Source organism: Nomascus leucogenys, chromosome 19, assembly GCF_006542625.1.
Source record: "Nomascus leucogenys isolate Asia chromosome 19, Asia_NLE_v1, whole genome shotgun sequence".
Lineage (NCBI taxonomy): Eukaryota > Metazoa > Chordata > Mammalia > Primates > Hylobatidae > Nomascus > Nomascus leucogenys.
In genome coordinates this window covers 60,285,240-60,309,878 of record NC_044399.1, presented here as the reverse complement: position 1 = coordinate 60,309,878, position 24,639 = coordinate 60,285,240, and the positions used below count along the sequence as shown (strand labels likewise).

Here is a 24,639-nt window from a genome sequence, read left to right as displayed (position 1 = left end):
CGATCTCAGCTCACTGCAACCTCCTCCTCCCGAGTTCAAGTGATTTCCCTGCCTCAGTCTCCCAAGTAGCTGGGAATACAGGCACACGACACCACGCCTAGATAATTTTTGTATTTTTAGTAGAGACGGGGTTTTACCATGTTGGCCAGGATCACTTCGATCTCTTGACCTTGCCTTGGCCTCCGAAAGTGCTGGGATTACAGGCGTGAACCACCGCACCCAGCCTCATGCGGACCCTCTTAATTCCTGCCTTGCTAATATCCGTGCTGCTTAACCCACCCAAGTCTTCACTTGGAAAAGAGTGGTTAAGTCTGAGGAAGACACTACTTCCTTTGAGGCAGTCAGCAAAATCAACACTGGCCCATGAGCCCATTGAAAAGGAGTAAAGGAGAGTCCAGTCTAGAATGTCATATACTGGTTTCTCTTTTCTAACTCAGGCTGGGTTTCATTTTGCTTCCCTGGATTGCTTTTCTATCATTGCTTTTCACAAGAAATCTTTTTCCTGCATAGGGGATTAGGAAGAGTTATTGCAGAAAGGTAAGGCTCACGTAGTTCTCTATGTTTTAGGCTTTTATACATCCTGACTTCCTCCTTCATAGCACTGATCACCATTTGAATTTTATCCTTATTTGTGTGACTCTGTTTAATGTATGAATCAACATGAAGGCACCATTAAGGGCAGGGGGCCCGGTCTATCTTCCCTAGCACAATGTCCGATGCAGAGTAGATGCTCAGCAAATATGTAATAAATGATGACTTCAGCATGCTTCGGGGCCTAGAAGAATGGGGACATTTTCTAAGCTTAAGAGCATTTTTTTTCCACTAAACAATTGAAAGCACTCCCCAAATGATCCAAATGCATTGGCAATCATACTTATTTGATCCCATTCTCCTTCAACATAAGGCACTGTTTTAGAAGATGCCTCATTTCAGGTAGAAAAGGACCCTGGGGCCAGAGGGGACTTACATTTAAATCTAATACTTTATAATTACTTCCTTCTGTTGGAGCCTTGCTGGAATGGGTTATTCAGAATAGCATCTACTGGTCTATGCCCTCTGCTCAAAGGGGGAGCTTTACATAATGCTAACTGCCTAGCGACTACTGCGAAGCAATTTACACTTCTTTGAGCCTTTACAAAGCTTAAGGTAAGGAGATTTTATTATACTAATTTTTAGCTGAGGAAACAAAGCTTCTGAGAGGTTGTGGGTAACCTTCTCAACACCTCCTGGTCAGTAATTGGATGGGCCAGGATTCAAATTCACCTGTTCCCTTTGCAAAGCTGAAGAGCAATTGTTGAGAAACACAAAATCGCTGATCCTGTTCACTTTCTCCTCCTAGCCTGCTCTCTTCCCATTCCTTCCTTGCCCTGAATCTAAGAGTGCTACAGGATGGAATGACTCTGTCCAGTCACTTAATTTAAAATGTAGACAAGGCCAGGTATGATGGCTCACGCCTGTAACCCCAGCACTTTGGGAAGCTGAGGCACGCAGATCACCTAAGGTCAGCCTGGCCAACATGGTGAGACCCCCACCTCTACTGAAAATACAAAAATTAGCCGGGCATGGTGATGCACACATGTAATCCCAGTTACTTGGCGGGGGGAGTGGGGTGGAGGCGGGACTGACCCAGGAGAATTGCTTGAACCCAGGAGGTGGTGGCTGCAGTGAGCTGAGATCACACTACTGCACTCCAGCCTGGGCGATAGAGCGAGACTCCATCTCAAAATAAATAAATAAATAAATAAATAAATAAAATATAAACCAAAAGTGAACTACAGCCCTAACACAAGACAAAATACAAGTACCAGAAACACTCTGTCCTTAACACTCATGATGGTGAAGACCAGAATCATGCTAGGCCCACACTCAGCAGCCAGTGTCATAAGCACCTCCAAGGTGTCCAGACCCCAGCATCAAGCTTTCTGCCTGTCAGCCATTGTTCTGCAGCCAGAACCTGGGGGCCCAGGGCTCTTGAGTGGACGCACACAGATGCATCCTGGCTGCCTGGTGTTCTCTGGGCTCCACAGGGAGCTGTATTTGCAGGACTTTCTGCCATGCTCATTTTCATTCCTCCTCTAGGGGGTCTCCCTTTGGCCTAATATACTTGCTTCTAGGGCCATTATCTCAGTCTTTAGGGGTTTACAATTTGTATACTCCTGTTCACTTCATTTGATTTTATTATCTCCCTAGGGCTCTGCCTCTGTGCTGTAGTTTTCTATTTTGTTTTCTGATTCCCAGGATTACCCGTTACCTTCTGGGAATGGAACTGCAGCCTGCTCTCCGTTAATAGGATTTGGTGGAAGGTGACACTTTCCTACCTTTACCTTGGATTGTCCACATGAATTTTAGTTTGTATTTCTAGCTTTAAAAATAGCTGTCCAGGTTGCGTACGTTGAAGGACAGTGGCTGCGGAATGTGTAGCTTTGGCTAGATTGCAATCATGGCAGGTCCAGAAACTGATGTCCAATTCCAGGCGTTAAAATACATTTCAACTCTTAGACGCTCACAAGTACAATGAGTTGAGTACTGGCCACATATGGAGGCATTGCTTTGATGATCTTTCACTTCAAGTCAAGATCTAAAAAAACTCCAGCTGTGAAAGCAATATAATGGATTCTAAACTGTCTGTGCCTCAGCCGTTTAGTTCTCATGCCTGGAGAAGCTCATGTCAACTTGTCATGTGATAATTCAATTTATACAATAAATTATGAACCTGGAAAAAGCAGCCGTCCATGGGATCTGCTTCCTCTAGATTAACATACAGGGATCTCTGCTCTTCTAGGAGTGTGTGCAGAGAGGGGACAGTAAGGGAAAAGAGTCCTGAACTTTTTAAAAGGTGAAGAGACAATTTGATTTGGAGAGAGTAGTGGAGAAGAGATTCAGGAAAGAGTATGGATGGTGGTACATGCCTGTGGTCCCAGCAACTACTGCAGGCTGAGGCCAGAGGATTGCTTGAGCTCAGGAGTTTGAGGTGGCAGTGAACTACGATGGCACCACTGCACTGGAGCCTGGGTGACAGAACAAGACCTTGTCTCAAAAAAGAAAGAGAGAGAGACAGAGAGAAGGAAGGAAGGAAGGAAGGAGAGGAAAGAAAGAAAGAGAGAGAGAGAAAGGAAGGAAGGAAGAAAGAAAGGAAGGGAGGGAGGGAGGGAGGGAGGAAGGAAGGAAGGAAGGAAGGAAGGAGGAAGGAAGGAAGGAGAGGAAAGAAAGAAAGAGAGAGAGAAAGGAAGGAAGGAAGGAGGGAAGGAAGGAAGAAAGAAAGAAAGAGAAAGAAAGAAAGAAAGAAAAGAAAGAGAGAGGAGGGAGGGAGGGACAGAATGAAGGAGGGAAGGAAAGAGAGGAAAAAGGAAGGAAGGAAGGGAGGAAGGAAAAAAAGAAATAGAAGCATATGGGCTTTGGGGGTTAGACAAAGGTGAAAATCCTAGTCCTACCACTTCCTGGCTATGACCTTGGACGAGTTGCTCAGCATCTCAGAGCCTCTAATTTCTCATTTGTAAAAGGAGAATAGAAAAAAAGAGGGACTAAATGAGATAATAGACATAAGGTGCCTGGCACATAGCAGAGACCCACACACAGTGCCTATTCATTAGGGCTACTACACCACCACTGAGCACGTGCGTGGCACAATTTAAGCCCTCATCATAAGATAAAATGCAGGATTCACAGGCAATATTTGGGACCCACTTACGCGAAAAAAGATATTCACTGCTTATCTGAAATTCAAACATAACTGGGAATCCTGTATTTTTATTTGCTAAGTCTTTCAAACCTACTATCAATATTATATCTTAGCCGAAGGCAATAAGAAACATTATGTTAAAGTGAAGTTGTTACAAAAAAAAAAAAGTACACACAATTCTAAGCAATTCAAAGAAAACCACCTCGTGATAAAATAAGAAATAAGGGTTTTTTTCCAGCCTGGTATTCACACACACCTTCCTTCCTTTCTCAGCTGCCGGCCCTCCTGGAGTGAAGCCACTTCTTTATGCCTCATCTCAGCGACACATTTTGCTACAGGAGGAAGACTGCCTAAGGAATCTCTGGATGCTCTGCATTCTTAGCATTCTAACAACTTCTTATTTTTCCCTTGCAGAGTTGCCCAAATAGGGACACATCTAGACTTGTCGTTTACATAGCTCTGGGCTGGCTGACTGGCGAACCCCGGATGGAGGGTGCAGACAATTGTCACAGGGCAGAAGGGGTCAGGCCACTGGCAGGAGTGCAGGGGAGAAATAAGCAAGGACCTTGGGATGGGGTAGCCAGGCAGGTATCTGCAGAGAAACTCAGGTGGGGGCTAAGCAAGCCATGGAGCCAAAGGCAAGATGGGGAGAACCGTGAGGAATCGGGCAGCACTGGCATTGAGAGCAGAGAGGGGGTCTAAAGTCAGAAACCGGGACATCCAGAAACACAAGTGGTTAAGGCAAAGCAGGCAAGAAAAGAGACGGGGCCCGGCGCAGTGGCTCACACCTGTAATCCCAGCGCCCTGGGAGGCCAAGGCAGGTGGATCGCTTGAGCCCAGGAGTTCAAGACCAGCCTGGGCAACATGGTGAAACCCCATCTCTACTAAAAATACAAAAATTAGATAGTCTTATAACCTGGTCTCAAAATGAATAAATAAAGGCCAGGCGTGGTGGCTCACGTCTGTAATCCTAGCACTTTGAGAGTCCAAGGCAGGCGGATCACTCAAGGCCAGGATTTTGAGATCAGCCTGGCCAAAAAGACACAACCTTGTCTCTACTAAAAATATAAAAATTCACTGTGCATGGTGGCACACATCTGTAATCCCAGCCACTCAGTAGGCTAAGGCATAAAAATCTTTTGAACCCAGGAGGTGGAGGTTGCAGTGGTCCGAGATTGTGCCACTGCACTCAAGCCTGGGCGACAGAGCAAGACTGTCTCAAAATAGATAGGTAGGAAGATAGATGATAGATTAGATAGATAGATAGATAGATAGATAGATAGATAGATAGATAGATTTAAAAAAAATTAAGGAGGTGCAGCTATCTAAGGAGTCTTGAATTCAAGATTGCGATCATGTGTAAATAGTAAATAGCCTTCCAGCCGGGTACGACCTCGTCAGGTAGAGGTAGAATTGCTTACAATTTACAAGGCTCAGTGCAAAATAAAAATGCAGGTTTACTGTTCAGAAAAAAGGTGTAAGGAATTCTGAGATGGTAACAGAACATTAAATCAAACAAGGGTCCTTCTGAGGGTGGGGTCTTGGGCGGCTGTACAAGCCCCCTGCCCATGAAGCCGGCCCTGGGTGCAGGATGTAGGCCTTGTGGGGTGGAGAGGGGAGCAGCGGTTGGATCAGGGAGGCACATGAGCTACAGAACCGGAAACACGTAACTGAATCCTGGCTGCGTCACCTTGGGCAAACGGCTATGTCTCTCTATTTTGTTTTCTTCACGTGAAAAAGGAAACTGACATTGTCTCTGTTAATGGATTTCAGGAAATCCAGAAAAACTTCTAAAAGCCACAATAAGGACATTAGAAAACATCGGGCAGGATGTGGAGTGGACTGTGGCGGCCATCAGCTGAGGTTCAGTTCCTGGCTTCACCGCTTCTCAGCTGTGTGTCCTTGGGGGAGCCACCCTCTCTCTCGGCCTGCTTTCTCAACTGTGAAACGGAGGTCAACGTGGCCATCTACCTCATAACGCAGAAGTGGTTCTTAGCTGAGCTGTTACAAAGGGTGGCGCACTCAGCTCCATGCCTGGCACGCAGGGAACTGTCAGCAAACATCAGCCCGTTCCCTTCCCTCAGCTAGCCATGGTCACACAGAAGCCACAAGAAGAAAGCAGTTTGTCCCCTATTGATGGGAGCATATGGTGTGGGGAGGGGGTGTTGCTCACTGAGGGCTCCAGGCTGAGCACCTCTGCAGAGCACAGTATTTTATACTGGGAGGCCATATTTCTGCCTTTTACCGAAAGATCTGTATACTCGCCAGTGTAGACTGAGGTTCTGAGCAGCTGCTTATTGGAGTAGGCAGAGAGGTTGAAATTGGCATGTAACCCCTCCTTCCACCTCCAACTGGGGGAGAAGTATGAGAAGGTGAAAAGGCAGAAGAGGAAATTGGCTAGGTACAGCACCCTACCATGGAGTCTGAGGTCTACAAGTCCCCTAAATTCTCTCTTACAGCATGACAACATTGGAATAATACCAGCTGTGTGTGGAGTGTCGCTACGTGTTGATTAGCATTCTAGACACTACACACAAGTGATCCCACTTAATCCTCTGAGGAAGGAACTAGCATGCTTCCCGTGTTAGAGACGAGGAAACTGAGACTGTGGCTCACGAAAGAGCTTGCCCAAGATCACATGGGCCGGAAGTGGCAGAGCTGGGGCTCAGGCCAATGTCGAGGGTCTCTTCAGCACCCGGCACTGCCCTCATCCCTAAATGGTGGCAGTGACCCTGCCATGAGCGGCCCCTGCCCCCATCACCTCCTGAGGTGGAGGAGTTGGGAGTTCCGTATGCCTCAAGGTATTGGAGCTAAAAGAGGACTCACTTCTAGAGTGTGATCCCGGCCCCTGGCCAGTCCCTCCCAGCTGCCATTAGCCAGTGGGAGTGGGCCACCCAGGGCCCGAGACACCTGCCAACCTAATGACTTTCCTCCTTATGGTTTACGGTTACTTGCCTCTATTTGGGGAAAACAGATACATCTTCTCAAGAATTTACTCATTCTCGAAATGCAAATCAAAACCACAATGAGAAACCATCTCACATCAGTCAGAATGGCTATTATTAAAAAGTCAAAAAATAACAGATTCTGGCAAGGAGAAAAGGGAAGCTTATATGCTGCTGGTGGGAATGAAATTAGTTCAGCCATTGTAGAAAGCAGTGTGGTGATTTCTCAAAGAACTTAAAACAGAATTACCATTGACCCAGCAATCCCATTACTAGGTATATACCCAAAGGGATATAAATCATTCTGTCATAAACACACATGCATGCCTATGTTCACTGCAGCACTATTCACAATAGCAAAGACATGGGATCAACCTAAATGCCCATCATTGGTAGACTGGATAAAGAAAATGTGGTACATATAGACCATGGAATATTACACAGCCATAAAAAATGAGATCATGTTCTTTGTAGCAACACGGATGGAGCTAGAGACCATTGTCCTAAGCAAACTAACGCAGAACAGAAAACCAAATACCACATGGTCTCACTTATAAGTGGGAGCTGAATATTGAATACATAAGGACACAAAGAAGGGAACAACAGACACCCAGGCCTACTTGAGGGTGGAGGGTGGGAGGAGGGAGAGGATGGAAAAACTACCGATGAGTACTATGCTTATTGCCTGAGTGACAAGATAATCTGTACACCAAACTCCGGTGACATGCAATTTACCTGAAATGTAACCCCCGAACCTAAAATAAAAGTTTAAAAAGAAGGATTGATGGCTGGGCACAGTGGCTCACGCCTGTAATCCCAGCACTTTGGGAGGCCAAGATGGGTGGATTACCTGAGGTCAGGAGTTCGAGACCAGCCTGGCCAACATGGAGAAACCCCATCTCTACTAAAAATATGAAAAAATTAGCTGGGCGTAGTGGAACACGCCTGTAATCGCAGCTACTCTGGAGGCTGAGGCAAGGAGTTACTTAAACCTGAAGGCGGAGGTTGCAGTGGGCTGAGATCGCGCCACTGCACTCCTGCCTGGGTGACAGAGCGGGACTCCATCTCAAAAAAAAAAAAAAAAAAAAAAAGAATAGAAAAGAAAAAAAGAATGAAGGATTGATTCCTTCTCAAAATGACCTCTCTTCAAACCAGCTCAGGCACCGTGAGTTCTCTGAAGTGAGACAAAAATCCAAAGCCTCTGCACTCCCAGGTCTTCATGGAGATGCTTCGTGCTCTTGGCAACCCTCTTCTCTCAGGGCAGATTAACCCGGGAACACAGGGGACTCGCAGACAGTGGAAAATGTTGCAGACAGATAAACCACAGCACGCTGGGGCTGGCTGAGGGGAGGGCTGGAAGGGGCTCTGCATGCATGAGAATTGCAGTTCTTTATTCTTCTTAATACTTTATTCCACAGCAGCCAGAGTGCACAGACAGGAGATAGATAGATAGCTGGGAAGAGAGAGAGAGAGAGACAGAGAAGATAACGGTAAACAACAGCAGAGACACAGCCCGTATCACACCCCACCATGGCAAAGGCACCCTCTGTTGCACACCCAGCCTGCCCACTGGGCTCTGGGCTGAGGGTGTTGCCAGCATCCACATCCACAGGAAATGGGCTCTGAAGGCCAAGGGGCACAAAGATGCCTCCTCAGTAAAGAGAGTAATTTGGTCACCCTCCTCGGAACTCACTCCCAGGATGGAGCAGCTCAGCTCCTTAGCTTCCCTCTCAAATGGATGAAGTTAAGGTCGTGCCTAACCCCCCCGCCAACACACACACACACACACACACACACACACACACACACACACAGCTAAGCAGTATCCTGGCTTGGGTCACGGATGGGTGCCCCTTGGTTCCCACCCCCCATGTCAGAATGAGTGATGTGCTTTCTTCTTCCACCCTCTTTCTCCTCCCTAGGAAAGAGGTTTCCAGAGCTGCTAGTTAGCCATAAAAAAAAAGCAAACCTTCCACCCAGGTTCAGTCTTTTACTAGAGGATTCTGTTTCCATGGCAACCAAGCCTACAAGGCCTCAGCAGTGATCTGTTCTCTGACAAGGGGAACACGGGAAAGGCTGCCCTGGAAACAGCTGAGTTAAGGCTGACTGCGCCCTGTGTGTATCAAAGGAAGGGTCTCTCCAGCTTGTGGACAAGAGACCTAATGACTCCCCCGGTGACCCTCTCCAGGGAGCAAAAGCAAACACTGTCCCAGAGCTGCCTTGCTAACATTTCTGGCTCCTTTTTCTTTCCCCTCCCACTTCCACCCTCCTCCTTCCCCTGCACACCCCTATAGGCCCCCACTCATGCCTTAAGGCTCTGCAGAGCCCTATAGATGCACCCTAGGCTAGAGATGATGACCCTTGCTACCCAAAGACAATGTTTGACAGAAAGCAATGAAACCATCTAAGATCTGTTTAAATGGATCTAGGCTGGTTCATTGGAATCAGTGGTTCTCAGCCAGAGTAATGTTGACTTCCTCCCCAGGGTACATTGGGCAATGTCTGGAGACGTTTTTGATTGTTAGGACTGGGGCTTAGGTGGGCAGGGAGAGGAATGGAGGTACTGACATCTCATGGGCAGAGCTGGGGATGCTGCTAAAGATTCTAAAATGCACAGGAAAACTTCACCAAAGAATTATCTATCTGAGCCAGGCACAGTGGCTCACACCTGTAATCTCAGTGCTTTGGGAGGCCAAGGCGGGAGGATTGCTTGAGCCCAGGAGTTCAAGACCAGCCTGGGCAACATAGAAAGACACTGTCTCTACAGATAATTTCAAAAATTGGCCAAGCATGGTGGCATGTGCCTGTGGTCCTAGCTACTTGGGTGGCTGAGGCAGGAGGATCACCTGAGCCCAAGAGGTCAAGGCTGCAGTGAGCTGTGAGCATGCCACTGCACCGCAGCCTAGGCAACAGAGTGAGACCCTGTTTCAAATAATAAATGAATTAAATAAATAAATAGGAAAAAAAAGAATTATCTGGCCCAAAATGTCCATAGGGCCATGGGCTCAACAGCTTATGAACTATATTTCTATAAATAAATAAATACTCATAGGACATTGGCTATCCATCATGAAAGATGGCCTATTTGAGGAAAGGGTATTTTTTTTAAATGAAACCTGCTTGGAGAATCTTTACAAAGATCCCACTCCACTGGGATGTGAAAGAAAGTGTTAGATTCCAGGTCCTGTCATGTGGATTAAGGTTAAATCCAAAACTGATTCAAGAGTTTTGAGGCTGGGGGTCTACAGTCTCCTCAGGATCAAGGAACTGGCTGAAACTGTGTACAGAATGTCTGTCTGTGCATCTTTGAGTGGAATGAGCTCATAACTTTCATCAGATTTTCAAGGGGGAAGTGACTCAGAAAAGTTTGAAAACCAGCCATCTAGATCCCATTAGCTCTTCCCTGCACTCTACAGCCTCTGTCTGTCTTCAATTGTAATTTCTACTCACCCAGCACCCTGCCATGGCCCCACTTCTCCCCCAACCCTGAGTCCACAGAGCCCACAGTCCTCCTCTCTTTGGCAGTCTCAAAGAGGAGATATCATTGCCCTAACAGACATGAATAGATGTGTGGACACCTTCCCAGCCCCAGAATCCGACCTAGGCCCTACCCAAACTATGCAGCAGAGACATACCTGGTTTACCTTGACTTCATTCGGATTGGTCACTCGGTCCAGGCCATAGTCCAGCACATTGTCCATTCCAGGCTAAATGGAATAAAAACAACATAAGGTCATGACAGGGAGAGTCTCCAGTTTCTGGTTAACTGTGGGTCTCGGTTAATCTGCCAATTGTGAGATCAAGCTAAGAAGAGCTTTTGGCCTAGCCCACGGGAAGCTTTGAGTGGGTGTAAACCCTCCAGGTGAGCTGTTGAGCTTCATGAGGGCTGTTCTGCCTCCCAGTATCCCCAGCACCTAACATAGTGAGATGGAAGGTCAGATGGAGAGAAGGATGGGTAGATAGGTGGGTGGGTGGATGGAAAAATGGACAGGTGGTTGGCATCCCCAGCACCATAGTGGGATGCATGGATGAGTGGATGGATGAATAGGTAAATGGGTGGTGGGTAGATGGTGGATGGGTGGGTGAGTAAATGGATGGATGGATGGATGGATGGCCAGACAGATGAATGGCATTCCCAGCACCAGAGCTGGATAGGTGGCAGGAAGGAGGGAAGGAGAGGGGGATGGGTGGATGGATGGATGAATAGGTAAATGGGTGGTAGGTGGATGGTGGGTGGGTGAATAAACGGATGGATGGATGGGTGGATGGATGGATGGATGGACAGACAGATAAATGGCATCCCCAGCACCATAGTGAGATGGATGAATGGAGGGATGGAAGGATGGAAGGATGGATGGATGAATGTATGTATGTATGTATGTATGGATGGATGGATGGATGGATGGACAAACAAATGAATGGCATCCCCAGCACCACAGTGAGATGGATGGATGGAGGGATGGAATGGTGTACGAATGGATGGAGGGAGGGAAGGAGGGATGGATGGATGAATGGGTGGTAGGTGGATGGTGAATGGATGGGTGAAGAGATGAATGGATGGATGGATGGATGGACAGATGAATGGCAAACTCAGCACCACAGTGGGATGTATAGACAGAGGGATGGATGCATGGATGAATGGGTAAATTGGTGGTAGATGGATGGTGAAAGGATGGGTGAAGAGATGGATGGATGGATGGATGGATGGATGACAAACTCAGCACCATAGTGGGATGGACAGATGGAGGGATGGATGAAGGGAGGGAGAGAGAGATGGATGGATGGATGGATGGATGGATGGATGGATGGATGGATGGACGGATGGTTGAATGAGTAGATGGATGGATGAGTGAGTGGGCATATGGATGGGTAACATTCAGGCTCCAAAAGAGTTCACTGAGACTAATACATGGGCTTCCTAACTCTCCCCACAGTGCTCCTTCCCCACACTCTGTGATTTCATCTTGGGCTTGGCGGGAAAAGAGAAGTGACAGAGCTGTGCTTTGGGAGAGTCCAGGCTTGTCAGTCACCTCTGGGTGCCACTCCTGGTTCTGCCACTTCCCAGCTGTGCAGAAGATCTTGGAAAACACTCCTTGTCTCAGCACTCGCTAACCTCTCTAAGAAAGAGAAGAAGCCTCCTACGTGGCAGGTTCTGGTGAAGATTTAACAAGATAGGATGTGAAGCTCTCCACAGAAGGTAGCTATTGCTGAGCAAGGGGTTGTATTCATTTTAAGATTACATATGTAAAAGAATGGCCCAAAACGGGGCTGTAATCTCTGTTAGTTCCCTTCGCCAGCAGGTAACCCAACTCTCCAGAAAATCTTACTTGGTCTCTCTTAACTCCCTGACTCTTTGAGGCCAATAATTTGGGTCTTTCACTTCCCTTGATGCAGGTGTGATGCCGGGCATCCACCCATTGCTCAGCACATGTGACCAACAAGGTTGGCTACACGAAGCAGAGAGTTGGGAAGCAACTGGGCTTTCTTGCCATCAAATTCAGCCTCATGCATGGGATCAGACTGAGTTCTAGCTCAGACGTAAGACTGCCAGATAAAATGTAGGAAGTCCAGTTAATTTAAGATAAATGGCAAATAATTTCTGTCCCAATATTTTGATGCTTATTATATATTTATACTAAATATACAAAATACATTTTACATGAAAATTATTTGTTGCTTATCTGAAATTCAAATTCAACCAAATTTCCTGTATTTTATTTGCTAAATCTAGCAACCTAGCTCACTGGGCTACCATGCAGGCAAATATGTGCAGACAAGACAACACAGGGAAGAGAAAGGAAAAGGCAATAGAAAGTGGGTGGGGAGGAGGACAGGGAAAGGGAACGGCCATCCCTACCCTAGTTGTTACAAGTGGATCTTGATCAGCAAATATCTATGGAGCACTTCCTATGTGCCGGACATTGTGCTGAGCCCTGGGGAGCCCATGGTGAGTGTGCCCCGAGACCACTGCTCCCCAGCAGGTATACTGAGGCACTCCCAGTCTCAAGGGGGAGGTAGCCACTCAGCAATTAATCACACAAAGGATAAATTAGAGTTGAGACAGGTGTCTTGAAGGGATAACACCATGGGATCTAACCTCACATGGCAGGGGCTCGGCAGAGTCAGTGTCTTTGCCAAAAAGGGTTCTAGGAGTTGCCCCCTGAATCTGGTATGGAGAAATTCCCCTGCATAACTGAAGGCAGACTTCCTACACACACTTTGGCACGTTCACACACTCTCACACTTACACCCACACACTCTCATACATACATATGCACACTCACACATGCTCACATACATACATTACATACATGCCCTGACACACGGGCACACTCACACACGCATGCTCACATACATGCACACACCTACGCATACTCCCACATGTACATATGCACACTCACACACACTCACATACACGCATGTCCTGACACACACACACACACACACACATTAATATGGTTTGGTTCTGTGTTCCCACCCAAATATCATCTTGAATTGTGATCTCCATAATCCCCAGGGATTGAGGGAGAGACCTGGTGGGAGGTGATTGGATTATGGGGGTGGTGTCCCCCATGTTGTTCTCATGATAGTGAGTTCTCATGAAATCTGATGGTTTTATAAGTGTCTGACAGTTCCTCTTTCACATACTCGCTCTCTCTCGCCTGCCACCATGTCAGACGTGCCTTTTCCTCTTCCACCATGATTGTAAGTTTCCTGAGACCTCCCCAGCCATGCAGAACTGTGAGTCAATTAAACCTCTTTCCTTTATAAATTGCCCAGTCTTGCGTTTTTCTTTATAACACTATGAGAATGAATACACAAAAACATGCTCACATACATGCACACACATGCATGCTCACACATAACACATTCACACACACTCACACACATGTGCATACTGACACACACCTGTTTACATGCATGCACAAACCTAGGCACACTCTCACACATACATATGCACACTCACACTCACATACATGCTCACTTACATGCACACATCTACACACACTCTCACACATACATATGCTCACACACATGCACACCTTGACACGCCAACACACTGACACACATACATGCTCACATACATGCACACATGTACACACACTTGCACACATACATTCGCACACTCTCTCACATACATGCACACCCAGACACACTGACATGCACTCACACTCACACACACACACACACACACAGCCTGTGCTCATGATGCCCTACAACCACTGTCTGGCTGCTCTTCCACAGGCGCTCACTGCCTCGGTGACTTCAGTGTGGTCATCTGCTCAAGTCTTGAATTCATTATCTAGTTCTTTCCTTCCAACGTGCCCCAGGCTCTGATATAAATTTGGTTGCCCCAGTGCTCAACAGTGCACTGCATAACTGAGATAGACTCCTCCGTGCCCTCAGCTGCCCAGACCAGACGGCCTTAGACTCTCAGACCTGCAGCCACCCACTGAGCTTCATGATTCTGCCAGACTGTCCAGTTCCAGCCCCAACCTGGCTCTCCGAGCCTTCCCTACAGAACAGCCAGGCACAGTCCTCTGGCCGCTGCTGCCTTGGCTCTTGCACCTCTGTGGGCAGCAGCCCTTAAGTCTCAGTTGTTCCCAATCAAGCTGTGGTCCTTTTCCAGTTCCCTGTCCTCAAAACTCGTGAGAGGACTGCCTTTCTGCCTCTGCTGGTTTCAGAGACTCCCAAGCTCCTTTCATTCATCCATTTCTTCATTCATCAGGTAGTGTAAAGTCTTTGATCCACTATGATCATCACCAGAGTGCTGCTGATGCAGTTTCTGGCACATAACAGGGTGTTCAGATGAAGTTAACCAGAACTGACTGTCAGCACCCAGGAAATAAGGGCAGCCGATGCATCCTGCGGTGTGCCACCTGCAGATAAGGAGGCAGCAGGCACTTTCTGCCCTGGTGCCTCATGCAGGAAGCCTTCAGAGACATGCAAGCTCCCCTCCTTCACCCTAAGGAACTGTGAACACCACGGTGTGACCCCGCCCCGCCAACAACATCCCTTGGGTGTAAGCCAAAGAGGCAATTTTCTCAATGCATCATCATTCAGGTCAGGAAAGGAGCTCCTGTACTCGTGACAACTGCTCGTGAGGATGCGACGTTCCCAAGAACCCACATACAGAGCAAGGCCAGCGTGGGAGCTGACGGACACTTCTCGGTGGTACTCCACCTTGTCCCCCTGCCCCTCCTTCTCTCAGCTTTACTCTCTTCCCAAAAATATCAGACTCTTCTGATGCATGGAACAGAAAACAAATACTAAGTAAAACACTAACTCGTTTTCTAAACAAAATAAGACAGGGGAAAGAAATAGAGATGAGGCCAGGTGTGGTGGCTCATGCCTGTAATCCCAGCACTTTGAAAGGCTGAGGCGGGCAGATCATGAGGTCAGGAGTTCGAGACCAGCCTGGCCAACACAGTGAACACCCATCTCTACTAAAGGTACAAAAAATTAGCCGGGCGAGGTGCTGCACGCCTGTAATTCCAGGTACTCAGCAGGCTGAGGCAGGAGAATCGCTGGAACCTGGGGGGTGAAGTTTGCAGTGAGCTGAGATAACGCCACTGCACTCCAGCCTGGGCGACAGGGCAAGGCTCCGTCTCAAAAAAAAAAAAAAAAAAAAAGAAAAGAAAAGAAAAAAGAAATAGAGATGAGGTGAAACAGGGAGACCATTGCAGCATTAGGAAAGTCAGCTTCTAGAGGATCTTGGCTTGAATGTCACTCTCCATGTCCTGTGTCCCGTGTTCCCTGACCCCCAACCGGACGCAGGGCCCCTGCCTCCTACCAGCTGTCATGGTATTCTGCGTGTTACTCATTCATTGGTTTAATCATTTTAGTCTTTGTCTCTCCACCAAACTGCAGGAAACTCCTTGAGGTCAGGGGCAATATCTGTCTTGGCTCATAATCCAAATATCCCCATTGCCTAGTAAGCGCCCAGCATAGAGCAGATATTCACAAAATACATGTTAATTTTTTTTTTTTTTGGACCACAGCACATGGAGCATTCCACCCACCCTGGTTTTATAATATAACATTATATGTCAGGCCGCCGCAGTGGCTCACACCTGGAATCCTAGCACTTTGGGAGGCCAAGGCAGAGTCAGGAGTTCGAGACCAGCCTGGCCAACATGGTGAAACCCCGTCTCTACTGAAAATACAAAAATTAGCCAGGTGTGGTGGCAGGCGCCTGTAATTCCAGCTACTCAGGAGGCTGATTCAGGAGAATTGCTTGAACCCAAGAGGCAGAGGTTGCAGTGAGCCAAAACCATGCCACTGCACCCCAGAGGGAGACTCTGTCTCAAAAACAAACAAAAAACAACAAACAAACAAAACACACATTATATGTCAGATCATTTTCCTAGGTCAATGAATGGCCTTTGAAAATATTATTTGAATAGCTTCACAATGTTCCATCATGTTAATATACCTCAATTTATTTTGCCATTTTCCATTGTTGGACATTTAGGCTAACCTCAACGGGAAATGGAGGGCAGACATCTCTGGCAAGTGTCTGCATACGTGGTTGAAACAAGGGTCATTTAGCTTGATATGCAGATAAGGGGTGGCTTGATTTAGCACACCCATCGCCAGGAAGCAGCCTCAGACTACATCCTTGGAAGGCAGGAAGTCACAGATGGCACAGCAAAGATGCAGGGAAGGCCTCCACATGCCTATCTAAGGGAGCGCTTTCTCCCTTTGTTCATTTACAAAACTCACTGTTGTTTGCATCGTGCTCAGATCTGTACTTGGTTCCATTTGGGTAAAAAATGGGTGAGAAACATCGTTTTCCTTCATTACAGGATGCTGAATCACAGGTGTCCTTTGGGCTCCGGGTAGGAATTCAGGTCAGAGCCCTCAACTACCACCACCCACGTGGGGTCTTGGCCTTTGCCAGTGATGATCTCCCTGACACAGCATCTATCAGGCATTTCTTCCTGCCTTTCTAAATCAATCACCCTCTCGCTGTGCCCCTTCTGCATTTAGGTCTTACCTCTGCGAGAGTGTCACTCATCTGTGCTCCAGCAATTTGGATTTTGAGCTCCTTGAGCTGAAAGAGGGACCGTGGGTGGGGCCTCCTTGCACAGAAGCAGAATATCGGGCTTTACCATCGGAAAGATGTGGCTTCCTCTCCCAGAACTGAGCAGGCTACTGAACCTCTATGAGCCTCAATTTCTCCATCTGAATAACGGGGATGGTGATATTCCCTACATCATAGCATTAGGCGTCAATGAGGTCATCTGTGCCGAGAGCTTAACACAGGTTCAGAGGAGTACTCGATGACTCTTGGCTGTTATTTCACACCCAGCACCTAACCCCTTCCCTGGGTCAAAGTCAAGGCTCAATGAAGGTTTCATGGATCAACGAACAGACAAATGAACAAGTGAATGAGTCGGTTCAGTAACAGCGGGCCACGTCTCACTCTACAACTGTTGGTTACAGTCTGACACAGAGTGGCCGCGACACTCCACAGTGCCAAGTGCTTTGTTTGCCTTGGCTGGCTTTTTTCCCATTGAACTGACAGTTTGTTTGGGTGTCCTGGAGACAGTCTGGCAGTCTGTGAGCTCCCGGGCTTCCTGAGCCTGTCAGTCAGATTGCTCAATTTCTAGACTGAGATGCTCTTCAAAAACACTACCTTCCACCCCCACAGGCCAACAAGAGATAGGGAGAATTTTAAATTGCAGAGAGTGGGGCCACTGCCCTCTCCTACCTCATCTTTGACTACTGGTCTGGTTTTCACCTAGGGAGCAGCCATGAAAGAGGTTAGATGTGGGGAGCAGTTTTATGTCCTGGAAGTTCTAGGACCACTCTGAGTCCATCAAAGCCTCATGCTGAACTTGGGTCCCCAGTGCTGTCAAAGAAGGACCAGGCATGTGTGGATCCAGGCATTTGGCTTCTTAAAGCAGCACTGACCCAGGCAACGTTCTAATGACCCAGGAGGTTACCAAAGGACTGAACTGTGCCAAGACATCACATGACATTGTCACGAGAGGCAGAAGTGCACAGGGCTAAGGGCAGGGGGGAGCTCTACAGTCAGCGGTATCTGGGTTCAGGCCCTCTGGCACTTACTAGCTGTGTAACTTTGGGCAAATTAGCAACATCCTTGAGCTTTCACTTGCTTATCATTAAAATGAGAATAATAATAAGCCCTTCCATACAGGGCTGCAAAGGTTCAATAAGAATGCAGAAGGCATCCAGGCGCGGTGGCTCATGCCTGTAATCCCAGCACTTTGGGAGGCCAAGGCAGGCGGATCACGAGGTCAGGAGTTCAAGCCTAGCCTGACCAATATGGTGAAACTCCATCTCTACTAAAAATGCCAAAATTAGCCGGGCATGGTGGTGCGTGCCTGTAATCCTAGCTACTCAAGAGGCTGAGGCAGTAGAATCGGTTGAACCTGGGAGGCAGAGGTTGCAGTGAGCCAAAATCATGCCATTGCACTCCAGCCTGGGTGACAGAGCAAGGCTCCATCTCAAAAAAAAAAAAAAAAAAAAAAAAAAAAAAGAATGCAGAAGGCTTAGCACAGTGCCCAGCACACTGGGAGTTCTCAGTTCATGTCTACTGTGATGGTGATGGTGACAGTGACCACAATGATGATGACAATAAGGGTGGTGGAGGTGGTGGAGAAAGTGGGGGAAATAGGAGAGGTGGTAGAGGTCAGGGAGATAAGGGAGGTGAGGGAGTGGGAGATGGGATGACGGTCATGGTGGCAGAGATGGGCCCGGGGGAGGTGGTGGTCGTAGAGACACATTGTCATATTTATGTGATTCTGCATCATGCTGTGAAGAGCCACTCAGCCACTAGCCTGGTGGGGGCCTGAGAGCTTACCCAGGAGAACTGAGAAGAACCCGGATGATCAGTTTTTCATTTTAATGCATAGCTAGTCTATGTCACTTTGCAAGGAATGTAGTCACATCGGCATTCCCACAGTGAGGAGTCTCTGCACATAATATAGAAGCCGTTCTTTACCTACCCTCAGGTATGGTGCCACTGGGCACCAAGGTGTCTTGCCAAATGTGGCATATCCGCCACGTCTCCTTATCCTCACCACGGAGTGCTTCTGGAACACACTCACAATGTGAGGCTCCTTCTCATACAAAGAGTTTCTACGCTACCAACCAGGAGGGGTGCTTGTCTCCAGGACCCTGTGCTCTGTCCCCCAGCCCCCAGAGACCTGCATCAGGCATCTGTAAACTGTTTTCCCTAGAGGAGAAACCCTGAAGCAAAGAAAAAATCAAACAAGCTGCTTGGGATCAACCTCAGCACCTTAACCTCAACAATGCAGCATCCAAACCCATGCCCCTACAGGGTGGAACACCTTAGGAGAATCTGTTTTTAGTATATAAAGAATACAAGCAAAACAGCCAAAATCGGATGGGCTTGAAGTTCAAAAATCCATAAACCCTGACACCAGGCCTCACTCAGCTCTCTTTCTGGTTCTGAGAATTTCTGATACCTGGCAGGCAAGGAAGCTAAAGGAAGAGGAGGAAGAACATTTCTTTCTAACTTTTCGTTTTCCAGAATCTCATTTGCATCTCCTACCTCCCATGACCCATAGGCAGCACAGGGGGCTGAGACAGGAGGAAACTGAGGCAGCAGAGTTAATCCCAGTATGTAGCAGTCAGAGCCCTCTTCTGTGTGCTGGGGAATGAGGCTACCATTTCCCAGTGATGAGCTGGGGCAAGTTACACCAGCTCTGTACAGCTTGTCTCTCTGGGCCACTGAAGTCCCAAAGCCAGAGATTCAGTGTACTCCAAGCAAAGAGAAGCTCAACACAGACGTATTCCCTCTACTTCTCACATCTCAGCTGCTGGGAACTGGATCTAGGAGAGGAAAAAGTGAGGGAGCTAGAGACACCAAGGAGAACTTTGGCCTTGCAGTTTCCATTCTCACGGGACTCTATTTTTCTGCATTGGAGCCTCCATTGGGGCCTACGTTCTAATTTTTTCTCCTTATATTCCTTTCCCAAGGTATGATATCCTAGCAAAAAAAAAAAAAAAAAAAAAGTCCCAGCCCTCATAAAAGACAAATTCGTTCAGGTCCCTCCCTACCTAACACCAACAGATGGGCCATGAGCAGACCCCATCCAGAACAGAGGCACTTGGATGCCAACCTGACACTGAGCAGCTCCTCCTGCTGATCCAATTCTCACCCCAGAGAAAGAGGAGTTGGCAACAGGCATGGAGAGCACAGGATGGAGGTGGGAGGCACAGGAAGAGACAGACGACACCAGCAGGAGGATACTCACAGGGCATCGGTGCACCAGCCAGTATGCCTTCTCCTGGCAGTCCAGGGCATATCTGTCTGCTTTGTTCCTCTCCTTTCCAGCCCTGGAAAGCCAAAAGCCACGTGTAAGGCCAGGAAGACTTTGTGTCTTTTGATTGGTGATGCCCCCCATTCCTGATGACCCAGACCCTTCTCTCAACCTGCCCAAGTAATTCGCATATACCGTAATAGTAATGAACACAGCAAGCACTGACATCACACTTAAGTATTAGCACCCTTCTAACCACTCTAACACCTATTAACTTTTTTAATCCCATTTTATCCTCCCAGTGGCCTTTTCTCACTTCAAAGTTCAGGGCACTGAAACAAAGAGGGGGTGAATGCCCCACCAGCCCACCAGGTCACACTGCCAGCAATTGGCAGAAGTGGCACTTGCACTTGGGAGTCTGGCCAGGGTCTAACTCCCCCGGGCAGCACAGTGCTGCACTGAGATCACACTGCCGCCACTAGCCCTAAATCAAACCAACTCCACCAACTTCAGCACTGGAGAGCAGCGCGCATGGGTGACCTTCCGGGTCGACATTTGACCTCCTGGCTTCTTAACTTTTCCCTGTTTGGGCAAACAACATAGTCAACATCTGGACAGGCAGGCAACCACCTGTGGGATGGTGACAAGGAAGATGCTGGCCTGGGGAGTCCTCTCTCCTCCGTGCCTGTGACTTCTACTCTGGCACTGCAAAGAGTTCATGCCACGTCGGGGCTTTTTCTGAGCACACCTTATTGCTGTAAAAGGCTATTTATGGCCCAGCGCAGTGGCTCATGCCTGTAATCACAGCACTTTGGGAGGCTGAGGCGGGCAGATCACTTGAGGTCAGGAGTTTGAGACCAGCCTGACCAACATGGTGAAACCCTGTCTCTACTAAAAATATAAAAATGTTCCGGGTATGGTGGCACACACGTGTAATCCCAGCTACTCAGGAGGCTGAGGCAGTAGAATCGTGTGAACCTGGGAGGCAGAGGCTGCAGTGAGCCGAGATCGCACCACTGCACTCCAGCCTGGGCAACAAGAGCAAAACTCTGTTTCAAAAAAAAAAAAAAAAAAAAGGCTGTTTATTTTCCTTTTTATCTCTCGGTCTCTCTCCCTTTCCCACTCTGGATGGGAGATGATGCAGGGCCTTCTTCCTCCAGCGGCAAAGTAACACTAATGATCCTGCCGTGGGCCCCCTTCTGTACCATTTCCACGGCGACCCGCGCTCACACTTGTTAATGCTTGTTTTCCCAGGCAATGTGGGATGACGCACACGCCCTCTGCGAGACAGAGTCGGCGGATTCATCTCCCCGTTAACGTACTGTGAAAAACATCATAACACTCGGGAGCCAGATGGGTGAACAGCGCCATTCCATTTGGGCGTTCCGTCAGCCTCCTCTGGAAATTAAATATAAACACTGTTTTCAAACTTCCCCCTGACAGCCTAACTGGATTTTCTACCAGGTTAACTAGCCCCTGACCTCAGGAGCATGGGCCACAACTGGACTGAGGCATTGCGGAGTTTCCACAATGCTGGAGAGCCTTGCAAATAGAATCACTCTCTGATTTACCCCACAGGTCCTTCCCAGCTTTGCTCTTCTGCTTTTCTGTGACAGATGTTATTAGAGGAGAGTCGTGATAAATGGAATGCAAGAGAGTTAGTAACCTAGGAATTACTTTCGTTTGTGATTTTTTCAGCAACAGCATTTTCTTGATTATTCATACATTCGTTCGTTCATTCATTTACTCATTGATCTTCCAGTATATTCCAAGCACTGGGAGTCTACTGGTGAACCAAACGTAGTCCCTGCCCTTGAGTAGCTTTTGAGCAAAACATCACATACACAGTCAAAGGATCAATACAGAATTGCAAGTTGCATTATTTGCCATAAGGAAACATTCAGGGTACCACCACGTAGCATCAGGGATGGTCTCTGTGGTGATTTTTAAATATGTCTACAATTCTTTGACACTCTTTCCATTGACAGATGTGGGTCTATGTCTCCTCTCCTTGAAGCCAGATGGGATTTTGTGATGGTTTCTACCAACATGGGACGTCAGGCATGGCACTGTAATTTCTGAGGCTGGGCCATAAAAGGTGGGACAGCTGTCACCCTCCTTACTGGAATATGTGGTCTCGAAGTCCCCAAACACCTGTAAGCAATCTAACAACCCTCCCTAATGCCGCCATGCTGTGAGGAAGCTCAAGCTAGACCACAAAGAGAGGCTACAAGAAGAGAGCAGGAAATGCCAGCCAGCCCGCAGATGCTCCAGGCCCCCAGCCCCAGCCATCTGACAGCAACCACTCAAGAAACTCTGAGTCAGAATTGATCAGCCAAGACCTTCCCAAATCCCTAACCTATAGAAATCAGGACACATAATAAAATAATTGTTGTTGTTCTGAGCCACTAAATTTAGGATGATCTGAATGCAGTAACAGCTCATCAGAAAAGCCTCTTTGAGGAAGTGACATTGGAAGTGAATGTTCTCCTTCATAGCTAGAGAAGATGGAGTGAGGTGATCTTATCTGTGTTTCAAACATGGGGGCAAATTGGGAGCAGAGAGGCCAGTTGGGAGGATATTGCCATGGCTCAGGTGACGGTGAGTTTGGTTCAACCAGGGTAGGGGCAGTAGAGGTACTGATATGGGTGATACTGGAGGAAGAGGTTTGGAGAGTGAGGGAAAGACATATTCGAATACGGACAAGGTAAGTTTGAGGTTTGGCAGCAACGTGAGATCTTGAGTAGGTGGCTGGGTGCTGAGTGTGGAACTTGAAAGATGGGACTCAGCATAACAAAATGACTACTTCATGGGCCAACCTACGTGGTCAACCTCGTTTTGTGCTGAGACCCTAAATCTGAAATCAGAGGCAGCCTTTAAGCCATAAAATGAGTGGGAAAAAGCCATCTCAAATGGAGCAAGCCTTTTAGGAATCGCTCATTCCAAGGCACCTGGAAGAATAAAAGAAGGGAATGTTCCAGGATCTGGGCAGCACAGAGCTTTATCCCAGCTGAGGCCAAGGCCTTGGTGTTGGACCTGCAGGGATCACTGAGAACAGCTCCAAGCTTCAAGAGCACCCAGAGCGCCCAGGAAAGCGGATGTCAGGGTTCATAGTCCTGTGGGTTGCTGGGATAGTCCTGCTCAGAGCAGACAGGAGGAGGAAGGGATGGAGGGGCTGAGGGAGAAGGGCACATCTTACCCATCTCTGTGTCCCTGGAGCCCAGCCCAGTGCTGGAACCCATCAGAAACTCAAAACTGGTGCAACAATTGAATTAAGTAATATCAGCCCAAGATCTACCATTATCTCACCAAGTGACTTCAGCTAAGTCATTTTCACCTCCCTAAGCCTCAGTCTCCCCATGTGTAGAAATGAAGGGTAACAATAATTACTACAGTATTTCCCCACACCCACATAAAGTGAGACGGTACCCAAAACCTCACCAAATGAAGCCTTCTGAACAAATGTAAGTGATTAAAGATAACCCATGTCGTTTCACCTCAAATGTGCCCAGGTGGAAACACGTTTGTGGCTAACGAGCGGTGGCGGCTCTCTCACTGATGTTCTACCTGATTCTAAACCCTAACAACATATTTTCCCCCCTGGAGGGCAATAAAGCTGTTCCGCCATAAGAATCTATTTTTCCCGGACCAGCTCTCCTGTAAACAGTGTTCATCACTACTCCAATACCTAGGCTGCTGGGTGAGAATCAGGTCTTCCCCATGCAGCCCGGCTGAGCACCAGCAAGTCTAGACCTTCCTGGATCCAGGACTGTCACAGTGAGTGAGGCTGGACCGGGGGAATCATCGGTTTTGGTAATCACTGGTGCGGGTCACCAGATGTTCCCAGCTGTCCCTCTTCTCAGGCACCTGGTAGGATTCTATGTCCCCACCCACCAACCTTTGACGTTGACCTGCTTTGCCTAGTGACTCATGAGCAGGATGACAGGGCTGCTCTGATACACACAGGAAATCCCTGTCCCTGCTAAGCAATGCACAAAGCCCAGATGGTGCTGCTGCTTCTGCATATGGGTGCTGGAGGTGGGGGAAGCATGTCAGGGCCCCAGCTGCCCCACGGTGGATGAGGAGCACCAGCAAGAAATGGACCTTGTGGTTTCCAGCCCCTGAGAGTTGGGGGCTGTTTGTTATGATAGCCTAACCTTGTCCTGACGACACCGTCTCCCTGCCACTCACTGTCCCCAATATCTGCATCCGGCTCTCGTTAAGGCAGAGCCCTGGAGGGGACTTCCAGTTCCAGTTCTGATATGGCAACAGGCAAATGCAAGTGAGCGAGGCGTGGTTCTAAGATGAGAATCTGATCACTGTGTATCCCTTCGCTGCTTAAACATGATTCTATGGCTCCCTGTGGCCCTCAGCACAAAGCCGTCTCACGATCCGCTCTGGCTAACATCTCTAGTTCACATCTTGCTAACTTCTGCCAGTTCCACACTTTGCACTCTCAGATGCAGCTGCAAGGAACTGCTTGCAGTGGGCACACTCCTGCCACCAGCCTCTGGTTCTGCCTGCTGAGAGCCCCTTCCTCTCACCACACCTCTCCTCTTCCTCCACAACTGCCATCCTTCATCTGGACCCCTCCTATGCATTCCCCAGGTTCAATGCCATTTCTACGACTCCTTCTGAAAACCCCAGCCAGGTGACCCTCATCCCACAGCAGCACCATAGCCTATTCTTTCATCTTCCTGACCTATGAGACTGTGTCTTTTTATTCCTCCTGCGCAGCCCAGTGTTAGGCACATAA

General features: G+C 48.0%; 1 protein-coding gene across 1 annotated transcript in view; it reads right to left on the bottom strand.

The window, feature by feature from the left end:
• The window catches only part of RGS9 (regulator of G protein signaling 9), an 89,406-nt gene that overhangs the window by 38,524 nt on the left and 26,243 nt on the right, over positions 1–24,639 (bottom strand). The window contains exons 8-9 of the mRNA XM_030800297.1: positions 19,878–19,959; positions 10,269–10,331 (exon numbers count right to left, since the gene is read on the bottom strand). Coding sequence (XP_030656157.1) covers positions 10,269–10,331; positions 19,878–19,959 — 145 coding nt within the window. The remainder of the gene's footprint in view (positions 1–10,268; positions 10,332–19,877; positions 19,960–24,639) is intronic.